The sequence below is a fragment of the Eremomyces bilateralis genome (genome assembly GCF_010015585.1).
Source record: "Eremomyces bilateralis CBS 781.70 unplaced genomic scaffold P152scaffold_19, whole genome shotgun sequence".
NCBI lineage: Eukaryota > Fungi > Ascomycota > Dothideomycetes > Eremomycetales > Eremomycetaceae > Eremomyces > Eremomyces bilateralis.
This window is the reverse complement of record NW_022985085.1, coordinates 310,330-333,096: the sequence shown is the minus strand read 5'-3', so window position 1 is coordinate 333,096 and position 22,767 is coordinate 310,330. Positions and strand designations below refer to the sequence as shown.

General features: G+C 54.5%; 8 protein-coding genes across 8 annotated transcripts; 6 read left to right on the top strand and 2 right to left on the bottom strand.

Moving 5' to 3' along the window:
- Nucleotides 1-107: 107 nt before the first annotated feature.
- P152DRAFT_460781 (ATP-dependent RNA helicase DOB1) lies at nt 108-3,882 on the bottom strand. The gene is made up of 3 exons (XM_033679989.1): nt 1,269-3,882; nt 656-1,218; nt 108-606 (listed from the first exon to the last, which is right to left on the bottom strand). The coding sequence occupies exons 1-3, from the start codon at nt 3,732-3,734 to the stop codon at nt 426-428; spliced, it is 3,210 nt and encodes a 1,069-aa protein (XP_033531901.1). The 5' UTR covers nt 3,735-3,882; the 3' UTR covers nt 108-425.
- A 239-nt stretch (nt 3,883-4,121) lies between these two features.
- P152DRAFT_401749 (uncharacterized protein) lies at nt 4,122-4,494 on the top strand (the record flags this gene model as incomplete). The annotated part of the gene is made up of 3 exons (XM_033676624.1): nt 4,122-4,323; nt 4,373-4,405; nt 4,469-4,494. 3 exons carry the CDS (start codon nt 4,122-4,124, stop codon nt 4,492-4,494), a joined length of 261 nt encoding a protein of 86 aa, XP_033531900.1.
- A 357-nt stretch (nt 4,495-4,851) lies between these two features.
- Nucleotides 4,852-8,997, top strand: P152DRAFT_401753 (IKI3 family protein; the record flags this gene model as incomplete). Its single annotated transcript, XM_033676625.1, has 6 exons — nt 4,852-6,600; nt 6,654-6,807; nt 6,858-7,200; nt 7,253-7,518; nt 7,570-7,983; nt 8,030-8,997. 6 exons carry the CDS (start codon nt 4,852-4,854, stop codon nt 8,995-8,997), a joined length of 3,894 nt encoding a protein of 1,297 aa, XP_033531899.1.
- A 2,059-nt stretch (nt 8,998-11,056) lies between these two features.
- P152DRAFT_106290 (uncharacterized protein) lies at nt 11,057-13,584 on the top strand. The gene is made up of 2 exons (XM_033673585.1): nt 11,057-11,449; nt 11,502-13,584. Exons 1-2 carry the CDS (start codon nt 11,211-11,213, stop codon nt 13,390-13,392), a joined length of 2,130 nt encoding a protein of 709 aa, XP_033531898.1. The 5' UTR covers nt 11,057-11,210; the 3' UTR covers nt 13,393-13,584.
- A 498-nt stretch (nt 13,585-14,082) lies between these two features.
- On the top strand, nt 14,083-15,608 carry P152DRAFT_475829 (ribonuclease H-like protein; the record flags this gene model as incomplete). The annotated part of the gene is made up of 2 exons (XM_033681444.1): nt 14,083-14,158; nt 14,554-15,608. The coding sequence occupies 2 exons, from the start codon at nt 14,083-14,085 to the stop codon at nt 15,606-15,608; spliced, it is 1,131 nt and encodes a 376-aa protein (XP_033531897.1).
- Nucleotides 15,609-15,700: 92 nt separating this feature from the next.
- Nucleotides 15,701-16,738, top strand: P152DRAFT_106403 (uncharacterized protein). Its single transcript, XM_033673586.1, has 3 exons — nt 15,701-15,720; nt 15,924-16,080; nt 16,139-16,738. The coding sequence occupies exons 2-3, from the start codon at nt 15,996-15,998 to the stop codon at nt 16,621-16,623; spliced, it is 570 nt and encodes a 189-aa protein (XP_033531896.1). The 5' UTR covers nt 15,701-15,720; nt 15,924-15,995; the 3' UTR covers nt 16,624-16,738.
- A 203-nt stretch (nt 16,739-16,941) lies between these two features.
- On the top strand, nt 16,942-20,848 carry P152DRAFT_484063 (uncharacterized protein). Its single transcript, XM_033681982.1, has 4 exons — nt 16,942-17,072; nt 17,208-17,372; nt 17,546-17,662; nt 18,809-20,848. The coding sequence occupies exons 1-4, from the start codon at nt 17,028-17,030 to the stop codon at nt 20,579-20,581; spliced, it is 2,100 nt and encodes a 699-aa protein (XP_033531895.1). The 5' UTR covers nt 16,942-17,027; the 3' UTR covers nt 20,582-20,848.
- On the bottom strand, nt 20,729-22,744 carry P152DRAFT_460777 (NAD(P)-binding protein). Its single transcript, XM_033679988.1, has 3 exons — nt 21,693-22,744; nt 21,573-21,643; nt 20,729-21,525 (listed from the first exon to the last, which is right to left on the bottom strand). Exons 1-3 carry the CDS (start codon nt 22,426-22,428, stop codon nt 20,875-20,877), a joined length of 1,458 nt encoding a protein of 485 aa, XP_033531894.1. The 5' UTR covers nt 22,429-22,744; the 3' UTR covers nt 20,729-20,874.
- Nucleotides 22,745-22,767: the final 23 nt, after the last annotated feature.

Genomic DNA, 22,767 nt, shown 5'->3' with positions numbered 1-22,767 from the left:
TTGCGCACTGGCCACGCTGATGTGTTGGCCCACGTGACTCTTTGTTTAGTGTTTCTTGCCGACAGATCTTTGCATGAATGATGGAGACTGTATGATCATAGTCTACTCCAGTTACTAGTTAGTTAGTAGATACAGTAGTAGTTGCTCCCGTTTGCTTGGCCTCAAAAATTTGCAACGGACCGTACACTGTGTTAATTTTGTCGGCACTTTCAAATATATTGTGAAGCACAGACAAATGGGGCGGCCCTCCGGCGAACTTTTAAGGCTGCAAGGCACAAAGGCAATAAGCTCAGGGTCCAATAAGTCCCGCAGTCGATCTGATATCATCCCCGAGCTACCATATCCATGGTTTTCGTGGCCAAACTCGCCTATTCAACTAGGTCTAATCTATACAGCATACCCCATGCATCCCAGATATCCCGGAACTACAAGTACAAAGATTGTGCGGCCACGATATCCCTCTTGACCTTGGTGAGCGCCTCTTCGAACTTCTTCTCCAAGTCCTCGCTCCCCATGACTTTCGACGCCTGGGCCATCTGCCGCAGGAGTTCCTCCAAACGCCGGAACAAGCGGATCAAGCTGCCTTCGTATACGTCGGTCATTTTGCTGCGATATGTCAGTCGGTGGTATGGGCGATATAGGACGAAGAACCTACCATATTTGAGCGAAGGTCGCTCCCTTGGTCCATGCAAACACAACCTCCATCAGCTGATGCTTGAAGGATTTGACGTACTCATCCTCGTTCAACGCCAATTTGCTCTCTTGGGAGACCTTCGCGATGGCTCTCGCCTGGCTTTGAATCTCGCGGAACGGTTTCGCGAGCTCCTCCTTCAGCGGGCTCTCGTCCTTGCTCTGCTCCTCGAAGATGAAGACGCTCAGGACCGCGGCGCATTGATCGGGGGTCAGCTCGTTGAAGAATTTGCTGAAGAGAAGCTCGCTCAGGACTAGTTCGTCCCCCGTGCTGATCTCGCAGGCTACCCGCGCCTTGAGCTGAATGACATCGGTTTCGTTAACGAAGCCGAGCCGCCGGAGGACACGCTTCCTGCATTTCAACTCGTCGAGCTGTAAGACAGATAGAGCTTTGGTGATCTCTTGCTTTGTTTGTTTCATCTTCTTCCCAAGCTCGACTTTGTTGTGGTATTGGTCGTAGAGTTCCGGCAGTCTCGGCGAATCGTGCAACGGATTGGAGAAGAGGCGAGATTCCAAGACTTCGATTTTCTGGGCAACGATTAGCTTTCTCCTTGATTCATGAACGCCTTGCGACTTACCCTCAACAGCTTCTTGAACGATTCGTCATTTATCCCCATGTTCTCGATGGGATCCAAGATGGCAATTCCGTCAGGGAATCTCCGCTTCACCTCTTCCAACATCCGCCGGGCACTGTTGCGGCTATCGACCGATTTGAGCTCCTTGGGAAGGAATAGACGGGATTGACCAATTGCCTCTACGCAAGTAAGCAGAATCGGCACGACTTCCGCTTTGCCTTTGTCGCCGGGGGGAGGCGGTCGCACACCTGGCGGGAGGTCATCAAGCACCTGCGGCCCGAACGACGCGTCGCTGGCGATGATGAGCAGCACGTCCATCACATACGACTGTTGTGGAGAAAAGTCCGCGGCATTTTGTCCCTTCCCGGGTTTGCGTGCGGTGTAGTTCACCACCGATCCCCAACCGAAGTCATGGTCTTTATACTTAATTCGGACGAGGCGACCGTTCTGCATGAACGACAGGCAGTAGTTGGGATGCGTGATGACGTCGCGCACATCTTGCGTGTACGTGTTCAGCTGCTGGCGGAGCTCGTAGTAGTCGCGAACCGTTCCTTCGTCCGCGATCTCGATGCTCGACCGTTCGCTCTCCAGCTCCAGAAGGTCCTTCTCCAACCCGGAGACACTGGCGGTATTTTGGAATTGGAAGAAACACCGTTCGAGCATAAACTCGGGGGATATTCCCTCCACTCGCATCAGGTTCAGGATCATGTTATACCCAAGATAGAACGCCGAATTGAGCTTATCCTGTTCTCCGCGAACGATCTCCCGTGCGGTCGCCGGCTCCATTTTCTCGTCGACCATGAGGATGACGATCCCTCGGTCATCTAGACCACGTCGTCCCGCACGTCCTGACATTTGGATGAACTCGGAGGGGGTTACCCATCTTAGCGATATGCCATCGAATTTCCGGACGCTCGTAAAGACCACAGTCTTGGCCGGCATGTTCAATCCGATGGAGAAGGTCTCCGTGGCGAAGAGAACTTTGATGAGACCCTCTTGGAAGAGGATTTCGATGGTCTCCTTCAAAATGGGCAGCAATCCCGAGTGATGGACACCGATACCTCTTCTCAGCAGCGGCAGAATGTGCTGAATTTGTGGGAGCTCTCGGTCTTGTTCCGAGAGCATTTCGATGGCGCTCGAGAAGACCTTATTGACCATCCCTTTCTCGGTCTCATCGTTGAACGCAAGCTGGCTCATTTGAAGGGCCAGATCCTCGCACTCTCGCTTGCTGAAACTGAAAACAATGACGGGATTGTAGTTCTTCATCATGATCATCTTCACAATCTTGTAGATGTCCGACTGCGGCGGCTTCTGGTTGGCAGTTTGTTTCTTGTCCCGCGCCGATTTTCCCATGTTCTTCTTCTTTCCCGCCTCGGGCGAAATCGACGTCATCGCTTTCTGGAAATTCTCCTCTCGGAAGGCGCCTTTCTCGTCCACGACCAAATGTATACCGTCGGAGCCGGAAGGGAAAAGGTAGTGTTGCAGCGGCGTCGGTCGGAAGTCGGTGTAGACGACGTGGCACGGCTGATTGTGCGTCTTCGTGATCCATTCGGCGAACTGCATGGCGTTCGGGATGGTGGCCGAGAGGAAGACATAGTGAACCTTGTCGGGAAGAAGGATGATGGTTTCTTCCCACACCACCCCTCGAGACTTGTCTCTCATGTAGTGCACTTCGTCAAAGACCACCCAGGCAACCTCACGCATGATCTCGGAGCCACGGTAGAGCATGGATCGTAAAATCTCCGTCGTCATGACGAGGCAGGTCGCCGTCGGATTGATGGTCACGTCTCCCGTCATGAGACCGACGTCTTGGAACTCCTGCGCAAACTCTCGATACTTCTGATTGCTAAGCGCCTTGATCGGGCTGGTGTATATCACTCTCTGGTTGTCCCGCAGACACTGAGCGATTGCATATTCCGCCACCACCGTCTTCCCCGCACTCGTATGCGCCGACACGAGGACGCTCTCGTTTCTCTCGATCGAAGCGATCGAAACCTGTTGGAACGGATCCAGAGTGAATGGCCAGACTCGCGCTGGGGTTTCCGGGGCTTTGTGTTGGGAGATGGGGACATAATCGTAGTTTGGCGGTAATGCGACTTGATGTCGGACTTGATGTGACAGCACCACCGCAGTACTATCTTTCTGAGGTTGAAGTCCAGCCGAAGCCGCGATCTCTCGGGACTGTTGTGTTTCGAATGTATCCGTCACCATAGGCTCTGGTTCGGCATCCCGTCGTTGGCGCTTGGTATCAGGACCGTCGGTGCCGACCGTGGTAGGTTGATCGCCACCCAACCCGCCTGCATTGTCTAACATGGCGGTATCTTCATCATTGCTTGGTTTAGGGGATCCAGCTGGGGCCTTCACATGACCGTTCGACTGTCGTTTCTTGCTCGCGCCATCTTTTGGGGCTTTGGGAGTTTTGGAGGCCTTTTGAGGGTCCTCGTCGAATACGTCGAAGAGCTCATCCATGGTCCCGTGACGCCCTGAGGACAGAAGACTGGTCTCAATGCACGCAGCAGGATGTTTCACCTCGATCTTGCGGAATATAAACAATTCCGAATCGGGGAAACCGGAAAATTTGGCGGTGGTGGATCTTTACAAAGTTTATATGAGTGGCTCACATTCACCGCGCAGAATCCGACATGGATGTCATGGGTGTCGAAAACTGACAGGGGTCTGAACGTCGGCTATGGAATAACAATCTGCCGCCTCTCAAGCTGCAGCTCTGCTCATCACCCCATCCGACTTCACCTGTGACAGCAACCGTCAGGAAGATTCAACCGCATCACGAACCCAATTACTCTCAAGGTGAGTTTTCCAATGGAGGACCCCCTAGCCATGTGCTGACAGATATAGATGTTGTCCTCCACGGTTTCCCGATCGAGCGCCAAGGCCGTGCAACAGGTCTCCCGCCGCGGCTTCCACGCTACGCGGTTACGAGCACGAGACATCGAGTCCCCTGGATATCGTCCATTCCATTACCCCGAGGGACCACGAAGCAACATTCCTTTTGACCCGTTGAAGAGGGGATTCGCGATCAAGTACTGGGGATTCATGGGTAGGTTCGCGGTTTGAGACGTCGTTGGGCTTCTACTGATCGTGTCTAGCTGTCGGGTTCGGTGCTCCTTTCGGAATCGCAGGTATGTATTCTGCAATGCAGATGCTGTCGTGCTATTATGTTCACCGAGCTTACACCTGTATAGTGTGGCAAACGTACAAGCCGAAATAAATCTTCGTTCCCGATTCCTCCCGTTACCGCGGTACCGATGCTGTGGTGATAACCGCTCTACTGGTTGGACATGTACAAAACTTGATGGCATAGATAGAGGAATGAAGATATTACCTTATTCAACTGGAGCAACACCGTCGTGCTTGTCAATGACCGCTTGGGAGTGAATTTCGTGGTATATAGATCAGTCACGTGATCTATCCGAAACATTGAATCATCGCCTGTAGCAGATGTAAAATATTCCACAAAAATTGTCTATGGTCGATCTCCGTCTACACCTAATATTTTAATTTTCAATATGTTGCTGGAGGATTACGGCCATACCCAGCTCTTCATCGTGTCTTGATAGCAAGCAAAATGCGAAACCTGAGAAATATTGGCCAAACGTTTCGTGGTGTCAACTTCGGAGCTCCACTGCCCTGGAGCGCTTTAACGTGGGATGCTTCCAACGATGGTTGTATCGGAGCGTTTGGTCCTTCGGAGGACCTCGAAATCGTTGAAATCCGCAGAATAACGGGCGACAACGAACCGGAGCCATATTTGACGCTTGACGACCGCGGGGGCGACCAAGTCATCGATGTTCACTACCTGGTCGATCAGAGTGCCATAAGTGTGATATTCTCCAAAGGGGATATTGAATTGATCAACGATGACGCCAGTGCCGAAACGTCCCGTGTCGGGATCATTGGGTCCGTGGACGAAGGAATTGATGCGGCGGCGTGGTCGCCAGATGAGGAGATCGTGATTCTCTCCACAAGAGCAAGGACTTTGCTGTTCATGACCCGGGAATTCGACCTGCTTACCACCGTCACGCTAAACCCCGAGGATACGAAGGTTTCCAACCATGTCTCGGTCGGCTGGGGTAAAGCAGAGACGCAGTTCAAAGGGAAGAGAGCCAAGGCGCTGCGAGACCCCACTGTCCCGGAAAAAGTCGATCAAGGTCTACTGAGCCCAGATGATGATGGAACGGTTACAGTCAGCTGGAGAGGAGATGGTCAATATGTTGCTGTCAACTCAATCGAGCCCGGTCGCGGAAGAATGATCCGCGTGTACTCAAGAGAAGGCATCCTTGAGAGCGTCAGCGAACCGGTCGACTATCTGGAAGGGGCATTGAGTTGGCGACCTGCAGGAAATCTGATTGCTGGCATCCAACGATTCGCCGATCGCATCGATGTCGTTTTCTTCGAGCGCAACGGTCTTCGCCATGGCGAATTTCCCCTCCGTCTTTCCCCAGCCGAAGCAAAGACGTGGGGAAAGTCCATCAAGCTCGCGTGGAATCCCGATTCCACCGTCCTTGCCGTCATATTCGCCGACCGCGTCCAGCTATGGACGATGGGAAACTACCACTACTATCTGAAGCAAGAACTCCTTCTTGGCGGTGCCAACCCGCAAGCGTGCTGGCATCCGGAAAAGCCACTTTGCCTGGCTCTAGGAGAAACGTATAGCGACCCTCAAGGCATGGAAGACGACTCCATCCGCATGAAGGTGATTGAATTCGCTTTTGCCGTCTGCGAAGGGCCAACCGCAACGCCCAAAGATGCTGGAGCCGTGGCGGTAATTGACGGGAAGACGCTCAAACTCACGCCGCTTCGATATGCGAATGTCCCTCCCCCGATGGCTCTTCACGACGTTGACACCGACTCAAGTATCCTCGACGTGTCAATAAGTCCGGATGGGGGCGGGATAGCTGCATTGCACACCAATAGCGTCACCTTGATGACGTGGGATATGTCGAAAAGGTCAATTGTCGCACCCGTACGGCAAGAAACGTATAAACTGCCCCGATCAGCTGGCCATGCCCAGCAAGTCGCAATGGACTCGCAAGGGCGGGCTTATGTACTCTGCCAATCGGGGTACGGAGAAAGCTGGATCTACTACTGCAATGGACCCGATCCCAAGGCGAGAGAGAACATGGGGTTCAAATCTGCTTCGGGCATTTTCTGTGATCCAGCCGATAGTACGCTTTGGGTATCGGCTGACTGGGGCCAAGAGGGGATTGAAGTGGTTAAAAAGCAAGAGCAAGAGACCGGGTGGATTACGGTCAAGTCTATGGTTGGATTGCCACTGAATATCGACTGGCAAAAAGGAACCCGTGTGGAGGGGGAGGTAAGATAACCGCTCAAGTCCTTTCAGATTAGTGACTGACGTCTTCTTTACAGTATATCGCATTTGGACTAGGAGAGGACGGAGTCCTGTATGCAAACGATCGAAAACTATCACGGAATTGCACGTCCTTCACCATCACCGAGTCACATCTCATCTTCACGACCACTCTTCACCTCCTGAAATTCGTGCACCTAACAACCCTGCAAGGTAATTTCGCCGAAGTTCTTCTTCCTTTCAACCGCACTGACACCCTTCAGACCTCACCGTCCCAGGAGATGAGCCCGAAGCCGACGAACGATGTCGCAGCATTGAACGCGGCGCTCGAATCGTGACCGTTATCCCGAGCGCGTGCTCGGTCGTCCTGCAGATGCCGCGAGGCAATCTTGAGACGATTTACCCGCGAGCCCTGGTCGTGGCGGGGATACGGAGTAGCCTGGACCGAAAGAACTACGGTGATGCGTTCCGGTCGTGTCGAGTGCACCGGGTGGATATGAACATCATCCATGACTACGCACCGGAGCAGTTCATGAGTAATGTTGCGCTTTTTGTGGATCAGGTTAAAGCGGTCGAGCATATCGATTTGTTTCTGTCTCACTTGAGGTACGGTAGATTTTGTATGACGCAACGTTCGGTTCCGCTGACAGTTCGATAGGAACGAGGATGTCTCCACGACGATGTACAAAGATACATTAGCCGGTCATCCGAACAACGCAGATGCTCTGACGAATGGTCACACAGACACTCGTGATGGAAAGACTATCGATTACACCGAATCCAAGGTCAACAGGATATGCAAGGCATTTCTTACCGTTCTCAGCCCTCGGGCAGATAAACACCTGCAGAACATTGTTTCCGCATATGTCTGCATGTCGCCCCCTGATCTTGAAGGTGGGCTGCGGATCGTAAGCGGTCTTCAAGGTGCGTCTCTTCCCTCCACTGTTAGTATATACACCTAACCACAACGTTTAGGCACCGACGCCGAGCTCGCCGACCAAGCGGCCGAGCACATCTCCTTCCTCGCGGACCCCAACCGACTGTACGATGCGGCACTAGGCATGTACGAGCTCGAACTCGCCGTCCTCATCGCCCAACAGTCGCAGAAAGACCCGCGCGAGTACCTCCCGTTCCTTCAACGTCTCCGGGAAATGTCCGAACTACGGAGGAAGTTCACCATCGATGAGCATTTGGATCGACATGGGAAGGCGCTGACACACCTCCATTCGATGAACGAGTTCGAGGAGGCGAAGGTTTACGTGCAACGACACGAGCTCTATTCCAATGCGTTGGAGCTTTGGAAGTATCAGCAGGAGCGGCTGGATGAGATCGTGCGGATCCAGGCCGATTGGCTGTGCGAGAAACCGGATTTCAAGTCTGCAGGACTCGGTGAGTTGATTCCCCGGCTGCATTCGATCACAACTGACATCAACAGCATACGAGTATCTCGGCGACTACGCCTCCGCGTCCGACGCATTCAAATCCGCGGGGATGTGGCGCGAGGCATTGTCAGCAGCGTGCCTTGACGAGCAACCCTCCACGAAAATTGCCTCCCTTGCCACCGACCTCGCCGACGCGCTCACCGAATCCAAAGAATATCAACCCGCGGCCCGCATCCACCTCGACTACCTCCACGACCTCGACGGCGCCCTCCGCCTCCTCTGCAAAGGCAATCACTTCGCCGAAGCCATCCGCCTCATCGCCCAGGCCCACCGCCCGGCGCTCCTCGCCTCCATCATCGACCCCGGCCTCGCCGACGCGTTCGCCTCCACGACGGAGCTCCTCGCGGACTGCAAATCGCAGCTCGCCGCACAGGTCCCCCGGCTCCGCGACCTGCGGCAGAAGAAATCTGAGGACCCGCTCGCGTTCTACGAGGGCGAGACGTCGGCGGACATCCCGGACAACATCTCGCTGGCGCCGACGGACGCGTCGACGACGGGGACGTTCATGACGCGGTACACGGGGGCGGTGACGGGGACGATCGCGACGGGGACGTCGCGGCGGACGTCGAAGAACCGGCGGCGCGAGGAGCGGAAGCGGGCGCGGGGGAAGAAGGGTACGGTGTACGAGGAGGAGTACCTGGTCAGTTCGATCCGGCGGCTGGTGGAGCGGGTAAACGCGACGGGAGAGGAGGTGGGGAAGTTGAGGGAGGGGTTGGTGAGGAGGCGGATGCGGGAGCAGGCGCGGGTGGTGGGGCGGGCGATGGAGGAGGTGGTGGAGGGGTGTCGGGGGTGTTTGGGGGAGGTGTTTGAGGTGGAGGAGGCGGTGGAGGGGGGAGGGGATATGGAGGGAGAGGGGATGTCGAGTGGGGATCGGGTGTTGATGGAGACGTTGGAGGAGCTGGGGAAGAAGAAGGCGCCACCGTTAGTGACGGAATTTGAGAAGTTGGCGGTGCTCGGGTAGTGCTTTGGGTAGTGACGCTTTGGGATGGTGAGGTTTCGTTGGGCGTACAAAAGCTGGCGGAGATATCACTCAAGGATCAATTGCTCGATCAGAATAGACCATCGCATTGGCTGCTTATGCCTAACTCGGATTCTTGTTTTTACCGTCCACCATATTCCGTGATCGCACAAGCAACATGGTGGTTTAGCAGGATGTCATTATTGTCAGCAAGCAAAGGCCCACTTAGAGCGGAGGAAATTGATGTCTCATGCCCTTGCGTCAGATGCGTCTTTGTGGTACGGGACAATGCCAAAACCGAAAAATAGAGGATATTGATATCGACCTGTCAAAGAGGAATGATACCGCAGTCGATTCTTCATAATTCATAAGATCGACATCTATCTTCGATACTTCATCTGCATGGCCTATCAGGCATCAAGTGAATATCGCTCACATGCACCTGCTCCACCAGATCATCGAGGACCTCGTGGTGAGCGGCAGTCTGGCAGAAGTGGTCCTGCTCAGGGGAAGGTGGGTTCCCTGCTGTCATTCTGTGTCATCTGTGAGACCCGTCCTCCGTAGTGCGTGCAATCGCCCGTTCAACAAAGCGCCGCAAACCCGCAAGCCCACAACGGACTCACGGACAAATTCACTCAATTGCCTTTGAAAGTTCATCAAAGGAATCTCACAATCCACCATGAAAGTGAAACGCGCCAAAAAGTTCCAATATGATTACCGGTGGACGGACGATTCTTATTATTAGATAGGAGAGCCAAGCCGACTTGACAGCCGGGCGATCCTATTTAAGCTGTGCTGGTTGCAATCGGGGTCGCTTGGAGATGCTTGAATCTGATTGGCAAGCGTGGAGAACCCCGCGAACCACGATAGGCAAGCTCCGGAAGAGCTTCTTGTCGCGGTTGCTTACGTAGTATTTTTCAACGTGTGGGTTGAGATCGGCCTTTGCAATCTTTCCAAGTGATTCCAGACGTTGAAATTGGACTGGAGATGAAGTGGAATGTGCCCATGCAAGAACCATACCGATGTGTGTCCCCAATGGACTCGGGCGTGTCAGCATGATGGGAACCACAGGGGGACCCCGGTGCCAAGTCGCTAAGGAAGCGTACCTGACGCTACTGGAAAGTCACCCGCCCTTGATGGAATACCGGAGATCAAGCTTTCGAGTACACGATGGTAGTTGGTACAATTGTTTGGGTACAATGTTTGGATGCCTTTGTAATGAGATGATTACACAAATCTATCGAATCCGTGTCACTGCATAGTATATACTCCATGCTTCTTTGATTGTCCTCCATGAATCGCAGTTTTAGTGTTTTACCTATCGCCTGTATGATTGGCAGCCGACCGGGGTTGTCGCCCTTGCAGATTGGAATTTGGATGTCAGAAATAACGACTACTGATTGGCCGAATTGGCCGCGCTTGGGGCTCGCGGGTCCGCCGAGTCAAATGAAATCGGGGATGATCCCCTGTCTAGCGGCATTGGGCCGTCCGAGCCTCAGTCGTTCCTGCTTCATTCGAGCTGTCAAGCACTCAAGCCTCAGGCGGACGCAGCCCAGGACGCTCCCAACAGCCAGAACTCCAGGAGTGAGGAGCCAGACCTCCTTTGCTCAGAAACCAGTTCACTATCCGCCATGGCCATTCCTGTCATCGCCTCTCCGGCTCTTACACATACTACCACTACTTACTAGGAACACCGCACACCTGACACCACACCCCAGAACACCTCCTGCCCTCACCCTCTCTCTCTCTCGCTCTCACTTCTCTACTTCTTCATGTTTCATCCGTCCACTCCTTTCGGCACCGATCCAACTCTCTTCAGAGTCTTCACTCGTTATTCTTGATTTCGTCTTCCCACGCGGTTCGGTCCTCCGCTATTCTTTAAACTCACCCGAGTCTTTCATTCCTTGATTACCTTGACTTCCGTTCGTTGGGAACGACCGTCACTCCTTTTCTGTTAATTGTCGCGTATGCAGCATCATTATTGCTACTAATCTATTCGTCGTTTTCCCGATTTTACTTCCCTCCGATCCCATCACGACCGTCACGCCCCGAGGAAACGATTGAACAATTTTTGGCATTCGTTTGGAACTGGATTCACGAATGTTCCCCTCCTAAACCCGTCGAGGACACCCAAATCGCAGCGATCGTGCTGCTTTCCTGCCTCCCCGTATCCTACACCGCAGTGATCTACCCTCACATCTTTGGTGCATGCCAGCATGCACTCCCATTCGCACTCCCACCTCCATCGACGTGGACTCGATGATATCTTCTCCGACATTACCGAACCCAAGCTTCCGGGTCCTGAACCGGAGCTCTTGGCCCCATCCTTGGTACCCAGGACGCCGGATTTGACATCCCGAGAGGAAGCCAGCAAGACGTGTGATCCGAAGGAACGAACCTGTGGCCCGCTGCCAACCGTTAGTAATACCTCGTTGATCATCGGTTTATCCGTTGCGTATGTTTATGGCACCCGAGTGGAATGGAGGAGATCATTAACAGAATTGCAGGATTCCCGTCTTCTTCGCAATTGTTGCCTTTTTCTTCCTACACCGAAGACATGTGAGAAAGCAACGAGAGGAGGATGCTAAGGACAAACACAAAAGCCTGGATTTTGGCTTGGGCGAATCGTACGGATATCCAGACGGCAAGAAAAGGAAGGGGAGGAAGAATGGAAACGTCCCCGAAATGACCATCACCGATACGGAGCAAGCTCTGGGTCGAGGTCGAGGTCGAGGTCGTGGTATGTCGATGGATCTGGTTGGAAGTCCCTACCTTCTTCCCGCTGCCGTGCAAGGCTCGCGAGACTCGATCCATTCGCTGTCACGATCCATGCACGATAACCACGATCCCTATCGTCCCGTTACCTTTGGCTCCAACGACGGTCCTTACCGTTCTAACAGAGTACGTGGTGATAATGCCTCCACCTTCACGGGATCCAGTGCTGGTACCGAGTCCACCGCCAATCTGATGCGCAATGCCCAGGGGATGTCTCATTCGATTCCACAACGCGGCGACTCGATGGCACCACAAGCACCGCAACCCGTGCATGCGGGCGGGACTCCTCGTGCTGGTTTGGCTCCACCGACTGCCGATGCCGCGCGGGATTCGTACTTCGACAAGAATGCCAAAGCGATTCGGGCGAGCAATAATTACCTGGGCAGCTTTATCCATAGTGGGGATCCCTCCACGGCAGATCATTCCACGGCGGATCCTTCCGCGGCCCCATCGCTCGATGAGCAGTTCCCAATGCCGCCGAGCGCGGCTCACATGAAGTCAGAGGCACCGTTGCCGACCTTTGACTTCGATAAGGACAAGTTATCGGACTCGTTCCAGACCAATTCGAAGCCTCTATCACCGCCAAACGAATTCCAGGACCATGAAAAGGAACCGCCAAGAGGGCTAGAACCACAAGCACCACTTCCGGAGATCCCTTCGTCCCCTCCGCAGGTCGCTCCGTCGATGCCACCCAAAGGCTTGCCCGAAACATCCCGTCCGCCACGTGGTCAGTCATTAAACTATGCTTCCAAGACGACAAGCATGGCCAGCAGTGTGAGCGACTATGGCGATGCTTTTAAACTGACGGCAGCGACACCGCCTCGAGGATCCCTGGAGGGCGCACCCGACGATTATCGTCAGTCTCAGGCCAACAGGTCCACACTTCCGGTCGTCGAAGAATACGCCAATGAAGGCCTTACCGTTCAGGACAACGGCTTCGATCCTCGTCGACTTTCCATGGGCATCCGCCCCCTCCCTGAATTGGACGACGTGGTCGAAAACCCCGAAGAGCGCGCTAACCGGATTCGCTCCTTTTACAAGGAGTATTTCGACGAAAACAAGCCCATTCCTCGCAATCACTACTATGAGACCGGCCCATACCAAGCCGGTCCGCACCAGGCCGGTCCAGAATACTACGAAGACTATGGTGCCGAGTACTATGGACCCGACGCTCATCACTACGAACCCGATTACCGCGGCCGTCCCGCCGCTCCATACGCACAGCCCATGGGTCGCCGCGCCATGACGCCTCCGCCACGTGGTCCCCCGCGCTCTTTCAACGGAGGACAGAGTCGTACGTCGGGCGCGTCCTCGGTCGGGAATCGATACCACCAGCTTCCTCCCCGAGGCATGTCTTCCTTATCGGGACGCATGCCACCACCGGGTCGAGCTCTACCCCCACCGAAAGCACTGAACAGCCTCCCGACGCCAGCAAGGATCACGGAGGACAACTTGGTGTTCACTCCCACCGACTTCGCTCCACCGACATCATTCCGTGATCGGCAGATGGGTAGGAGACCCGATTCGCCCCTGGGTATCGAGAGGCCGTACAGCCCCAGTGTCCGACCGTTCACGCCACTAGCGAGCAGTTTCGACGATCTCAGCGCCATGCCAACCCCGTAAGTCCTCCCTTCGGTGACCATCCACCATGAAATCCCGCTAACATCTCTTCCCAGCCACCAACTCCGCAAATCCAGCACCTTCACCGGCCTGGACTTCGCCCCACCCCCCCGCTTCCGCAACGCCGACAACATGTCGGACGCCGGCTCCATCCGCTCGAACCGCTCCGGCATGTCGGCAGTGGCACTCAACACCATCCGCGGCGGGCCGGCGGTCGGCAAGATCCCGCGGGAGGTGGTCGGGACGAAGGACGATTTCATGGCACAGTTGAAGCCGCAGTGGGACATGCGAGGCCCGTCGTGATCGGCACGATCGTCGACCTTCCCTGCTCCCACGAGAGGCGATGCGGTTCCGGTGTCTGTTTTGCGATTGCTTTGCCGTTGGGATATGATGTGCCGAAATATAAATAGACAGGCTTGGTGTTCTTTGCGGGTTTGCTTATGGGACGCTCACGACTGCGTTTGGCGGCTCCATCCTTCTTCTCGAACCTCGTTCGGGACTCGAGCGGCTTGTTGCTTTCTTCTTCGGGCACCGTGCTTCGTTGCCGGTGCCGTATCGATACATTTATGTCCTGTGGAAGGATTGGACTCCCGGGTTGTTGATATTTTGTATTCTAAAAGACTCACTTTGTTGGTAATGAGTGGGAGAGTGGGGGATTTATAGAGGAGGAAACAGGTGTGCATGGTTTCGGACATGGAACATATAGCGGATGCGTGGCATCTCGCCGTCTGGATATATAGCAGTGGTGGCGATCCGCTGCGATTAGGATGTATCTGGATCCATATAATGGCATATCAGATACAAGGACTTACCTGAGCTGGAGAGGATTCTCCATTGATTGTGATTTCGTGACCATCCGATGTGTTGTGCTATTCTCCAGAATCATCCTGAGCTTTGAGTCGAGCTGTCACGTGCAAACGCGCTCTCCAATGATTGGCGACGCGTCCAACTTCATCTCGTCCAGGTCGTTGTTGAGTGGCCAGCATCCCTTCATAAAGTTGATATGATGATTTTGCCTGTCACTTCAATGTGGTAATTAGTGGATGCTTGCCGTGATCCCGGAGGATTTGTGTTGCTTAATGGTTCCAATGAAGGACGCTCGCATACATTTACTTTCCACTCCTTTGTCTCTTCGTTTCGTTTCCTGATACTTACCAGTCTCAGTCCACCTCTATATCATGAACGCGTCTAGATCTACCCTCTCCCGAACCCTCCATCCATCCCCCTCCTTCCGTACCCCCCCATCCACCCGACCCATCCATTCCACCCACCCCATCCACTCCCTCTCCATCCCACCCCTCCCCACCACCCACCTCCGCACCCTCCTCCACCACCTCGGCGCCCCGACCACCGGCACCAAACCCACCCTCCTCACCAATCTCCGCACCGCCCTCCACCTCCACCGCCTCTCCCCCACCCCCCGTCCCACCATCGTCAGCATCGACCTCGGCCTCCGTAACCTGGGAATCTGCGTCGCGCAGCTCGACTTCCCCCCTGCATCCTCATCGTTATCCCCATCCCTTACCGTCACCCACTGGCGGCGTATCGAGCTCGTCCCTGCCGTCCCCTCGCCCTCCCCCACCCCCTCCGACTCTCTGCAAACAACATACCTCCCCCCCGACCCATTCGCGCCCTCCGCGCTCGCCTCGCTCGCGCGTCGGGTGGTGGACGAATGGGTGCGTCCGCATAAGCCATCTGCGGTGTTGATCGAGCGGCAGCGGTGGCGGACGGGCGGGGCGGCGGCGGTGCAGCAGTGGACGGTGCGGGTGGGGTTGTTGGAGATGGGGCTGTGGAGCGTGTTGGGGATGGGGGATGGGGAAAGGAGGGAGGTGGTGGGGGTGAGTCCGGCGAGGGTGGTGGGGTGGTGGGTTGGAGGGGAGAAGGGGGGGAAGGGGGGGAAGGGGAAAGGAAAAAGGGAGAAGAGCAGGAGGGTGGAGGTCGTGGGGCGGTGGGTGAGGGAGGGGGTGGGGGAGGGGGAGGGGATAACGGTGGGGTTTGAAGGGCAGGCGGGAGAGATGGCGAGGGCGTTTGTGGAGCTGGGGAAGAAGGGGCGGAGGAAAAAGGGAGAGGAGGAGGGGATCGGGAAGTTGGATGATTTGAGTGATTGTTTGCTGCAGGCGGCGGCGTTTGCGAAGTGGGAGGGGAATAAGCGGATGATGGAGGGGATGACGGGGGAGGAGTTGAGGGCTTGGGGAGCGGGGGAGGTTCCAGGGAGATAGCACTGGATTACTTCCAACTAGAGTTCGTCTTTAGATAACATGGTGGCTATGAGTTTATGGATGTGCTGGGATTGGTAGTATATAGCAATTGCTATACGTACTGATGGACTAGGTACGTTCTCTATGCTTTTCCGGTATTACTTTGCAGCCTGGTCATTATTGCCAAGCAGTCGTGCCGCAGTGCATATGAACTGGATACGAGGCGAACCACCCCATGGTCTACCCACTCGAGGGGAATATTTCGACGAACTTACTCTCCAAGTCATCCTCCACCTCCTTCCTAACTAAAAGGTGGAATCCTGACAGAAATCGAAGGACAAGCAAATATTACAGCGTCCATTTGAAGCATATGGACGGTCCACAATCTGCCTCTCAAGGACTAATTTCATGGCGGTCGAGGAGACCATCCCCAGAGATCTAGAGCGATCCGAAATCCACCCAGGTAGTGCCGCGGAAGAGGAAAGCGAAGACGGTATGTCATATGCTACCCATATGTCCGTATCCACCCCGTTGACGATGTTTATATGCAGAGCCCGATCCATGGGACGGACTTACTTACCGCGAAACCTTCGAAATCTTCTGGCCCGCCCTATGGCGCGCCATCCTTTTGGGGCTGCCTCCTGTTCTTGTGTTCGTTCTCTGCATCCTGACATCCGGGTATACGCCGTACCGGAATCCTGCGCAGTCGATCACGTATCCCATATGGAGCACTCTGCAGTATGCCAGCTTCACGATGGTGATCGTCTTAGTCGGATGGGCCGTCATCTATAGGGCGATCATCGCAGGATGTAGGCGGTGCTGGCCCGGGGCGACGCAGCGGTTCTTCGAGCGGATGGAGAGGAGCCCGGGAATGGAAGTGGTGGAATTGGCGGGCCGGAAAAGGAAGGAGAGGAGGCGAAAGGAGGAGGAGAGGAGGCGAAAGGAGGAGGAGAGGAGGGAGATATCGGGGAATGTTACTGAGAAGACGCCATTGCTACGAAAAAGCCCTGAAATCCAAAAAGCTGAGAGTTCGTGAAGGGTATGGATGGGGAGGATTGGATCGGTCCGTCCCCATGAGGATATTCGGGACTTGGTCTAGATATGGATTTCACGATGTTTATGCACTATGACTCCCTTGTTAGTAGGACAATATGAAGATAATATAAGACTCAATTAAATGAGTGGCATTGTTAACTTTCGGGAACCTGCAGAGGAATAAGAATACAGAAGAGAGATGATGTGGTGTTGGGGGATGTGGAACTGAAATGCCAAGCCATCAACGGCATCCCGGCCGACATGACGACAACCACCTCGAAATCTTTCTATCCCCGAAACCACTACATCAGAAAGAGCTTCGACAACGTCGGGAAATCACTTGGAGCGCTGGAATTCCCGTCGAACATGTGGATATCACGTCCTTGAACTCATCACACAGGCGCCATGTCAGTCGCGAAGTCAAACGTCGGCTCGCAAGCCCGATCGTTGGTGAGTCCTCCTTTCGGGTGTCCGCGGCATTTCGAAGAAGCTGGTGGCCTTCGCCTTGGACGTCCAAATGCGCGCATAATTGGTCGATGAGTCCATCAAGGTGTAGAAGGACGCGGTTAACCAAAGTCATGGCAGTATCGATCCCTCCTCCGTCAAGGCAACCAGTTCGCCAACTACAACTTCCGAGAATATGCGAAACGACGGACGAGAGACGCGTTTAGGGAGAACCAAGCTATCACAGAGGAACGCAAGGTACAGGAGATGATGCAGAAGGGGCTCCAAGAGCTGCAGGTTTTGAAGGTGAGTACACGCCCGTCACCGTTTTGCCCCGTTGTCCATCATCTTAGACGTGATATATGAGGAATGCGATCCGACGAAGACCGTGGGGTGGATGGTCGTCCCTCGCAGAAATTTTCATAGCACTCCATTTTCGTGCGCTCAGGCGAACCGCTGCTAACCATTGGGATCTGCAGAGACAAACGGTCATCAGCCAGATGTTCCAGTTCGACAAACTCGTCGTGGAGGGGGGGAAGACTGGAAAGCAAACCGGCCGAAAGGGCGATATCGTACGGCAAAAGGATCAAGGATGGGTAAGTTTTGAATCGAATACCCCATTTGAGTCAGCTCTATTTGTTTGGCGCCATCTGGTTATTTCCCAGATTCAACGCCTTCACATCCCCCTTGCAATACGGATTTTAAACCTTTTCAACATCTATAGAATGACTGCTAACAACATGATAGGATTGAGAAAACTGGCCCTGTAGTATATATACCGGCAACCGGCAATTTCTTCTCGGGATGAAGGCGCTTGAGACTCCCGTCTCCTCAATATAGGATTTGGCACCTCGTACAGCGTCTGGGTTGGGGTTTCCCGTTTGTACCAATTTGTACAAGATATCCAGCACCTCTATGTATATCATATCAATCCAACTTCTTGCCTCCAACTCTGTCACTATCACATGGAAGGCTATCCGTGCTGCGTCACTCCAGGCCAGCACGGCCAGATCACAAATTGATATCACAGTTGTGTCACGTGATATGGTACCTGACTTGGCCTTGCACCTGATTGGCTGTCACACCAAAACACGCGCAACTTCGCGTCCTTCAGTTGTCTCAAACGTCTCCTTGCATTATCGCATCGCATCCATCGCCTGCATCAGCGCAACACGTAGAACAATCCGGATCCTCCAATTCACTCCATCAATCGAGAATTGCAGGAACGCCACGCCCTGCATTCGCCGTTCCCGTATCGATTCCCACCTCGATTCCCATTGGAGGCGCTTTGTCCGCCTCGCTCCTGGCTATGACTTCGGTATGTACTATCTGCTTCATCTCTTATGTCCTCCCCCATTTCTCGACCAGCTCGGCGGCCCCTTCAGCAGTGTTGATCCCTTCCTATTCACTACATTCCATTGGTTCTCTGCTTCGGTTTTTCTACAGCCAGAAAGGGCAAGGCACGTTCCTCCTTAACGTTCGTGATGAAGACATTCATAGATGGTGCCTGCACGCGCATGGCACCTTCTAAGGGTACTACTCCTATGACCTTAATGTCTATAGGCTGGAAAACACATGCAGTTGTTTGCATTTGTTTGCCTCACTCTCTTTGCTACTGTTATCATTCTTCCTCATTCAGTTTGCCAACTATCGTCCATTCATAAATCATTGGAAAATGTCGTGGGATGATGCATATTATGTTAAACCAACCAGGTAAATTCTTGCTTCTCACTTCGAGTTAGTTTCGACCAACTGGCCGCTCCGCTAGGTCAGGGCGAGTCCAAGCCGAACACGACGTCTTCGAGGGTCTCCCCGTCCGACAATGGCGTCAGGTGGAAACAACCGTCGGCGCCCCACCAGGTTCCACAACGCAATCAAAGAAAAACGCCTGGCCCGAGTTGTCCATGCCCAGGGAGTCCCATCTACTTCCCGAACATTCGCAACAGTTGCTCCGCGCGGCACGGGCGGGTTGGTTATATAAGGCGACCCCTGGCGGCGCCGAGGAGGACGAGAAAGAAAATGAGGATGAAGAGCCGAAAGAGAGCGAACGTGGCTTTGCGGTGAAGAAATGGAGCGTTGTTCCTCGCCATTTGGAAGAACCGGAACGCGAGTACCTTGCGAAACGGAGGAAAGGTCTGGCCACGTCGACAAACGGCTTGAATATCGATGGCATTGCGGGCGGGCCGATGAGGAAGACAAAGGTCCAGAAGGCCGACGCCGACGGAAACCTTAAGATATACGAAGTGCTTGTGCCCGAGGGCCAGACCGTGGAAGGCGAAGTGTTGAACGAAGAAGCGATTCCCGAAAACGTACCCGTTGTTGTGCCTCCTGCTGTACCCGGTACAATTGTTGAGGGCGTTGGTGTAGTGAACGAGGAAGGCTTGGTCGTTGCGGGAGAGCTGCCAGCGCCAGTCAAGAGGAAACCTCCGCCTCCTCGTAGAAAGCCGAAAAGGAGTGGTCCCGGGAGAGGTAGGAAGAAGGTCGTGATTGAACCGTCTACCGAAAACGCGGGACCAGGCACCGAAGGGGCGGCGGACCCATCTAAGCTCACCGTTCCGCCTCTTGGCAACGTTGAGTCGTCGAGTGCGCCATCCGCCGACGGCGATACACCGATGGGAGACGCGGGCGATGAAGACGACGAAGAAAGCGAGGACGGCGAAGAAGGAGATAAGGATGACCGAGAAGATGGGGAGTTGTCGTCAGGCGTCGAGGATGGTGAAGGTGCGACTGAAGTGCCTACGATCCCGGCATCCGAACAACCTCCTAGTATTGCTATCTCGCGGACTTCCCCCGATGTAGCTCCTTCAACACATTCGTCTAGTCAAACAGGTGGCGTCATCACATCTGACGCTATGTTGACACAACCCACAGATTCGGACCTTTTACCTTCGAACCCATCTTCCGACATCAACCTCTCCAGTTCCGCAACCAATCTTCTAGTCACCTCGGATACCGACATCCCGATGACGTCCGGTCTGACCCCACCAAATAAAAGCGAACCGTCGAAATCCAACTCCCCCGAAATGCCCCTAGCCGAGACGCAAGACAGTCAAGGACCTCTACGGGAGGATATCTCGGTCACTCCCACCACCTCCGAACAACCCGAACCGCCATCCGAAAAGGTCGCATCACCTGTTGTGCCGGAGACCGAGCCGAAGCAGGAGGACCCCGTGGATGAATCCGCCCCCGCAGCTGCTGAGATTTCGGATCCAGAGACAAAGCCGGGCGCGTTGGTGACCCAGACTGTGGAAGAGACGCAGGAGGCTATCGAGATAGTCAGCAAGCCTGCCGCCGACAGTCCGGACCTTTTTGGGAGCTTAGAAAGGCATCTTGCCGGTGAAAGCGCCGAGGAGCCTAGCGATGCTGCGGTGGAAACGACGGTTGCGGATGCGATGGGAGAGACGGCAGCGCCTCCGGAGGTATCGGAGGCCCTTGAAGAGGAGATCGCTAGTAAGGCTGTAGCAGAAGAAAAATCCGGGAGCAAGGATGCTGGGACTGCAGGGGAGGGGGCATGAGTGCGGGTTATGTCAGTCTCGAAACCCGATTATGTAAAAATATGATTGTCTACTCACAGGCGAAAGGTAGACTTTGGATAGTGTCGGTGTTACTGTCTAGCAAATCGCGGGGGCGTTGTAGGAATCTGGCCTTGTTTACTGATGGGATTCACTCCAGGGAGCAGATAGCTTCTCAACGCATTCAACGTTAGCGTGACGAAACGCTCAAAAATGGTAGCTTATTGTATGGCTTGCGCATCCTGGCCGTTTCGCCACACCCTCTGCAGCGAATATTAACTGTTACACCATTCTCACTAATATGTTTCGGTATCTCCACCAGCAGTCAAATCCGCTGCACAACTAACGTCTATAAAGTCCTCCAGCTCCTCACTCACCGTCTTCAACTTCTCCCGCACCGCCGCAATGCCTTCGAACCCCACAATGTGCCGTGCTGGCGGGTTGTCATGGCCTCCAATCGCCGCGATGGCGAAGCACGTCTCCGCGATGAGCGCTTGTCGGAGGGTGGTGGGCAACGGGGGGAAAATCGACTCCGTGTGCGGAGAGGACAGGAAGGATGACAGGTGGGCGGCCTGGTCGTCCTCGGACGCGTCGTCCATGTTGTCGTCTTCAGCGTCATGATCGGCGCCGTCGGGAACATTGCCGGTGGTGGGTTCGTTCAGGTTATCTAAATTTTGTGCGTCGTGCTCTGCCGAACTCTGCTCCTCGGTTTGCAATTGCGACGTCCCCTTCGGCTCATGGGAGTGGGGATGGTACCCGACGCTATCGCACAGCTTGTCGAGGAGACCGCCGATAATGTCGCGACACAGAGGCGCCGGGTTGGTGTCGGGTGAATAGGAACTCAGCGGGGGTGCGGAGGTGATCTTGTTGGATAAGACGTTGATCTCGAGGTTGGGCTGCACGATCGTCATCTTGATATTGAACGGGGCGATCTCATATGCCAAACTCTTGTGCGTGTTAGCAGAATCCCCAAGGCTCATGGTACGCTACTCACATCGCAATAACCCTCGATGGCCCATTGTGAAGCACAGTATGCTCCAAGCCCAGGAGTCCCTAAATGGCCAGCTTCTCAGCGTTAGCAATAACCCAGCCGGGATTCATTGGAGGTACTTACTTATTCCCGTCAACATAATAATATGGCCGTTACTTTTCCGTCTCATGCTCGGCAGCGCGGCCTTGATAACGTTCACGTTGGAGAAGAAGTTCGTCTCAAACTGCTCGCGCATGAGCGACTGCGTCCGGTTCGACTGCGCCAACTCCTCCACTGACCCGATCACGCACTCGCTCGTGCATCCCAGAAGTATATCCACCCCCCCGAACGCTTCGACCGCCTCCGCCACCGCCGCCTGGCATTGCCCGATGATCCGTCCATCCATTGCGACCACGCGCACCCGATCCTGCCACCTCTTCGCGCCAGTTTTTTTCCCGTCGCCCGAGCTCTCCGTGCTGCCGCCCCCTTCCTTTTCACTCGACTCCGGGCTGCCTACACCCGACCCGGATCGTTTCCGCCCTCCGCCCACGCCCTGGACCCGTACCTCGTCAAGGAACGCGCGCAGCTCTTCGCCTCGCTCGCCGGCGAATTCGGACGGGATCACGCCCCCGACCACGTAGTCTCCATGCGCCAGAACTAGCCGTGCGAGGCCGATCGCTATGGGGGCGGTAAGGGCGGTCATAAACCAGACTCTCGGAGCGTTGTGAGGAGGGAAGGGAGGCTTGGCTGGGTTATGGTTCTGGATTGATATCGAGTCCTTTCGAGGTTGAGGGGCGGCTTCGGCGGTCCTAGAAGACCTGTCGTTCGGAGAGTCGAGCTCCATGGCGTCCTCCGACGCCCGCGCTTCGCCTTCTGCCATGCTTAGATCATGCTAAGTGAAGTCTCGATCTCCAAGTCTAGCTCATGTTTATCGGCCTACCGGACATGAGGCCTCCTAGATTGCTTGAAATGATATTGCCTCAGGCGCAATCCTCAAATAGGTGACTTTTGCTGTGGTTTGCGGTATATACAGGTCGCGGAGTCGAACAACGCTGACAGGTAAAACTGCACCAAAAGGGCAATACAATGACCTAAGATCCAGGACAATAGAGCCCAGGAGGATTTCAATATACCGCTAATGTTTAGTATAAGATTCAAATGACAGTATGTTAGTATGTGAAGGACGGTTGATCAGCAACCGCGCGAAATGACGATATAT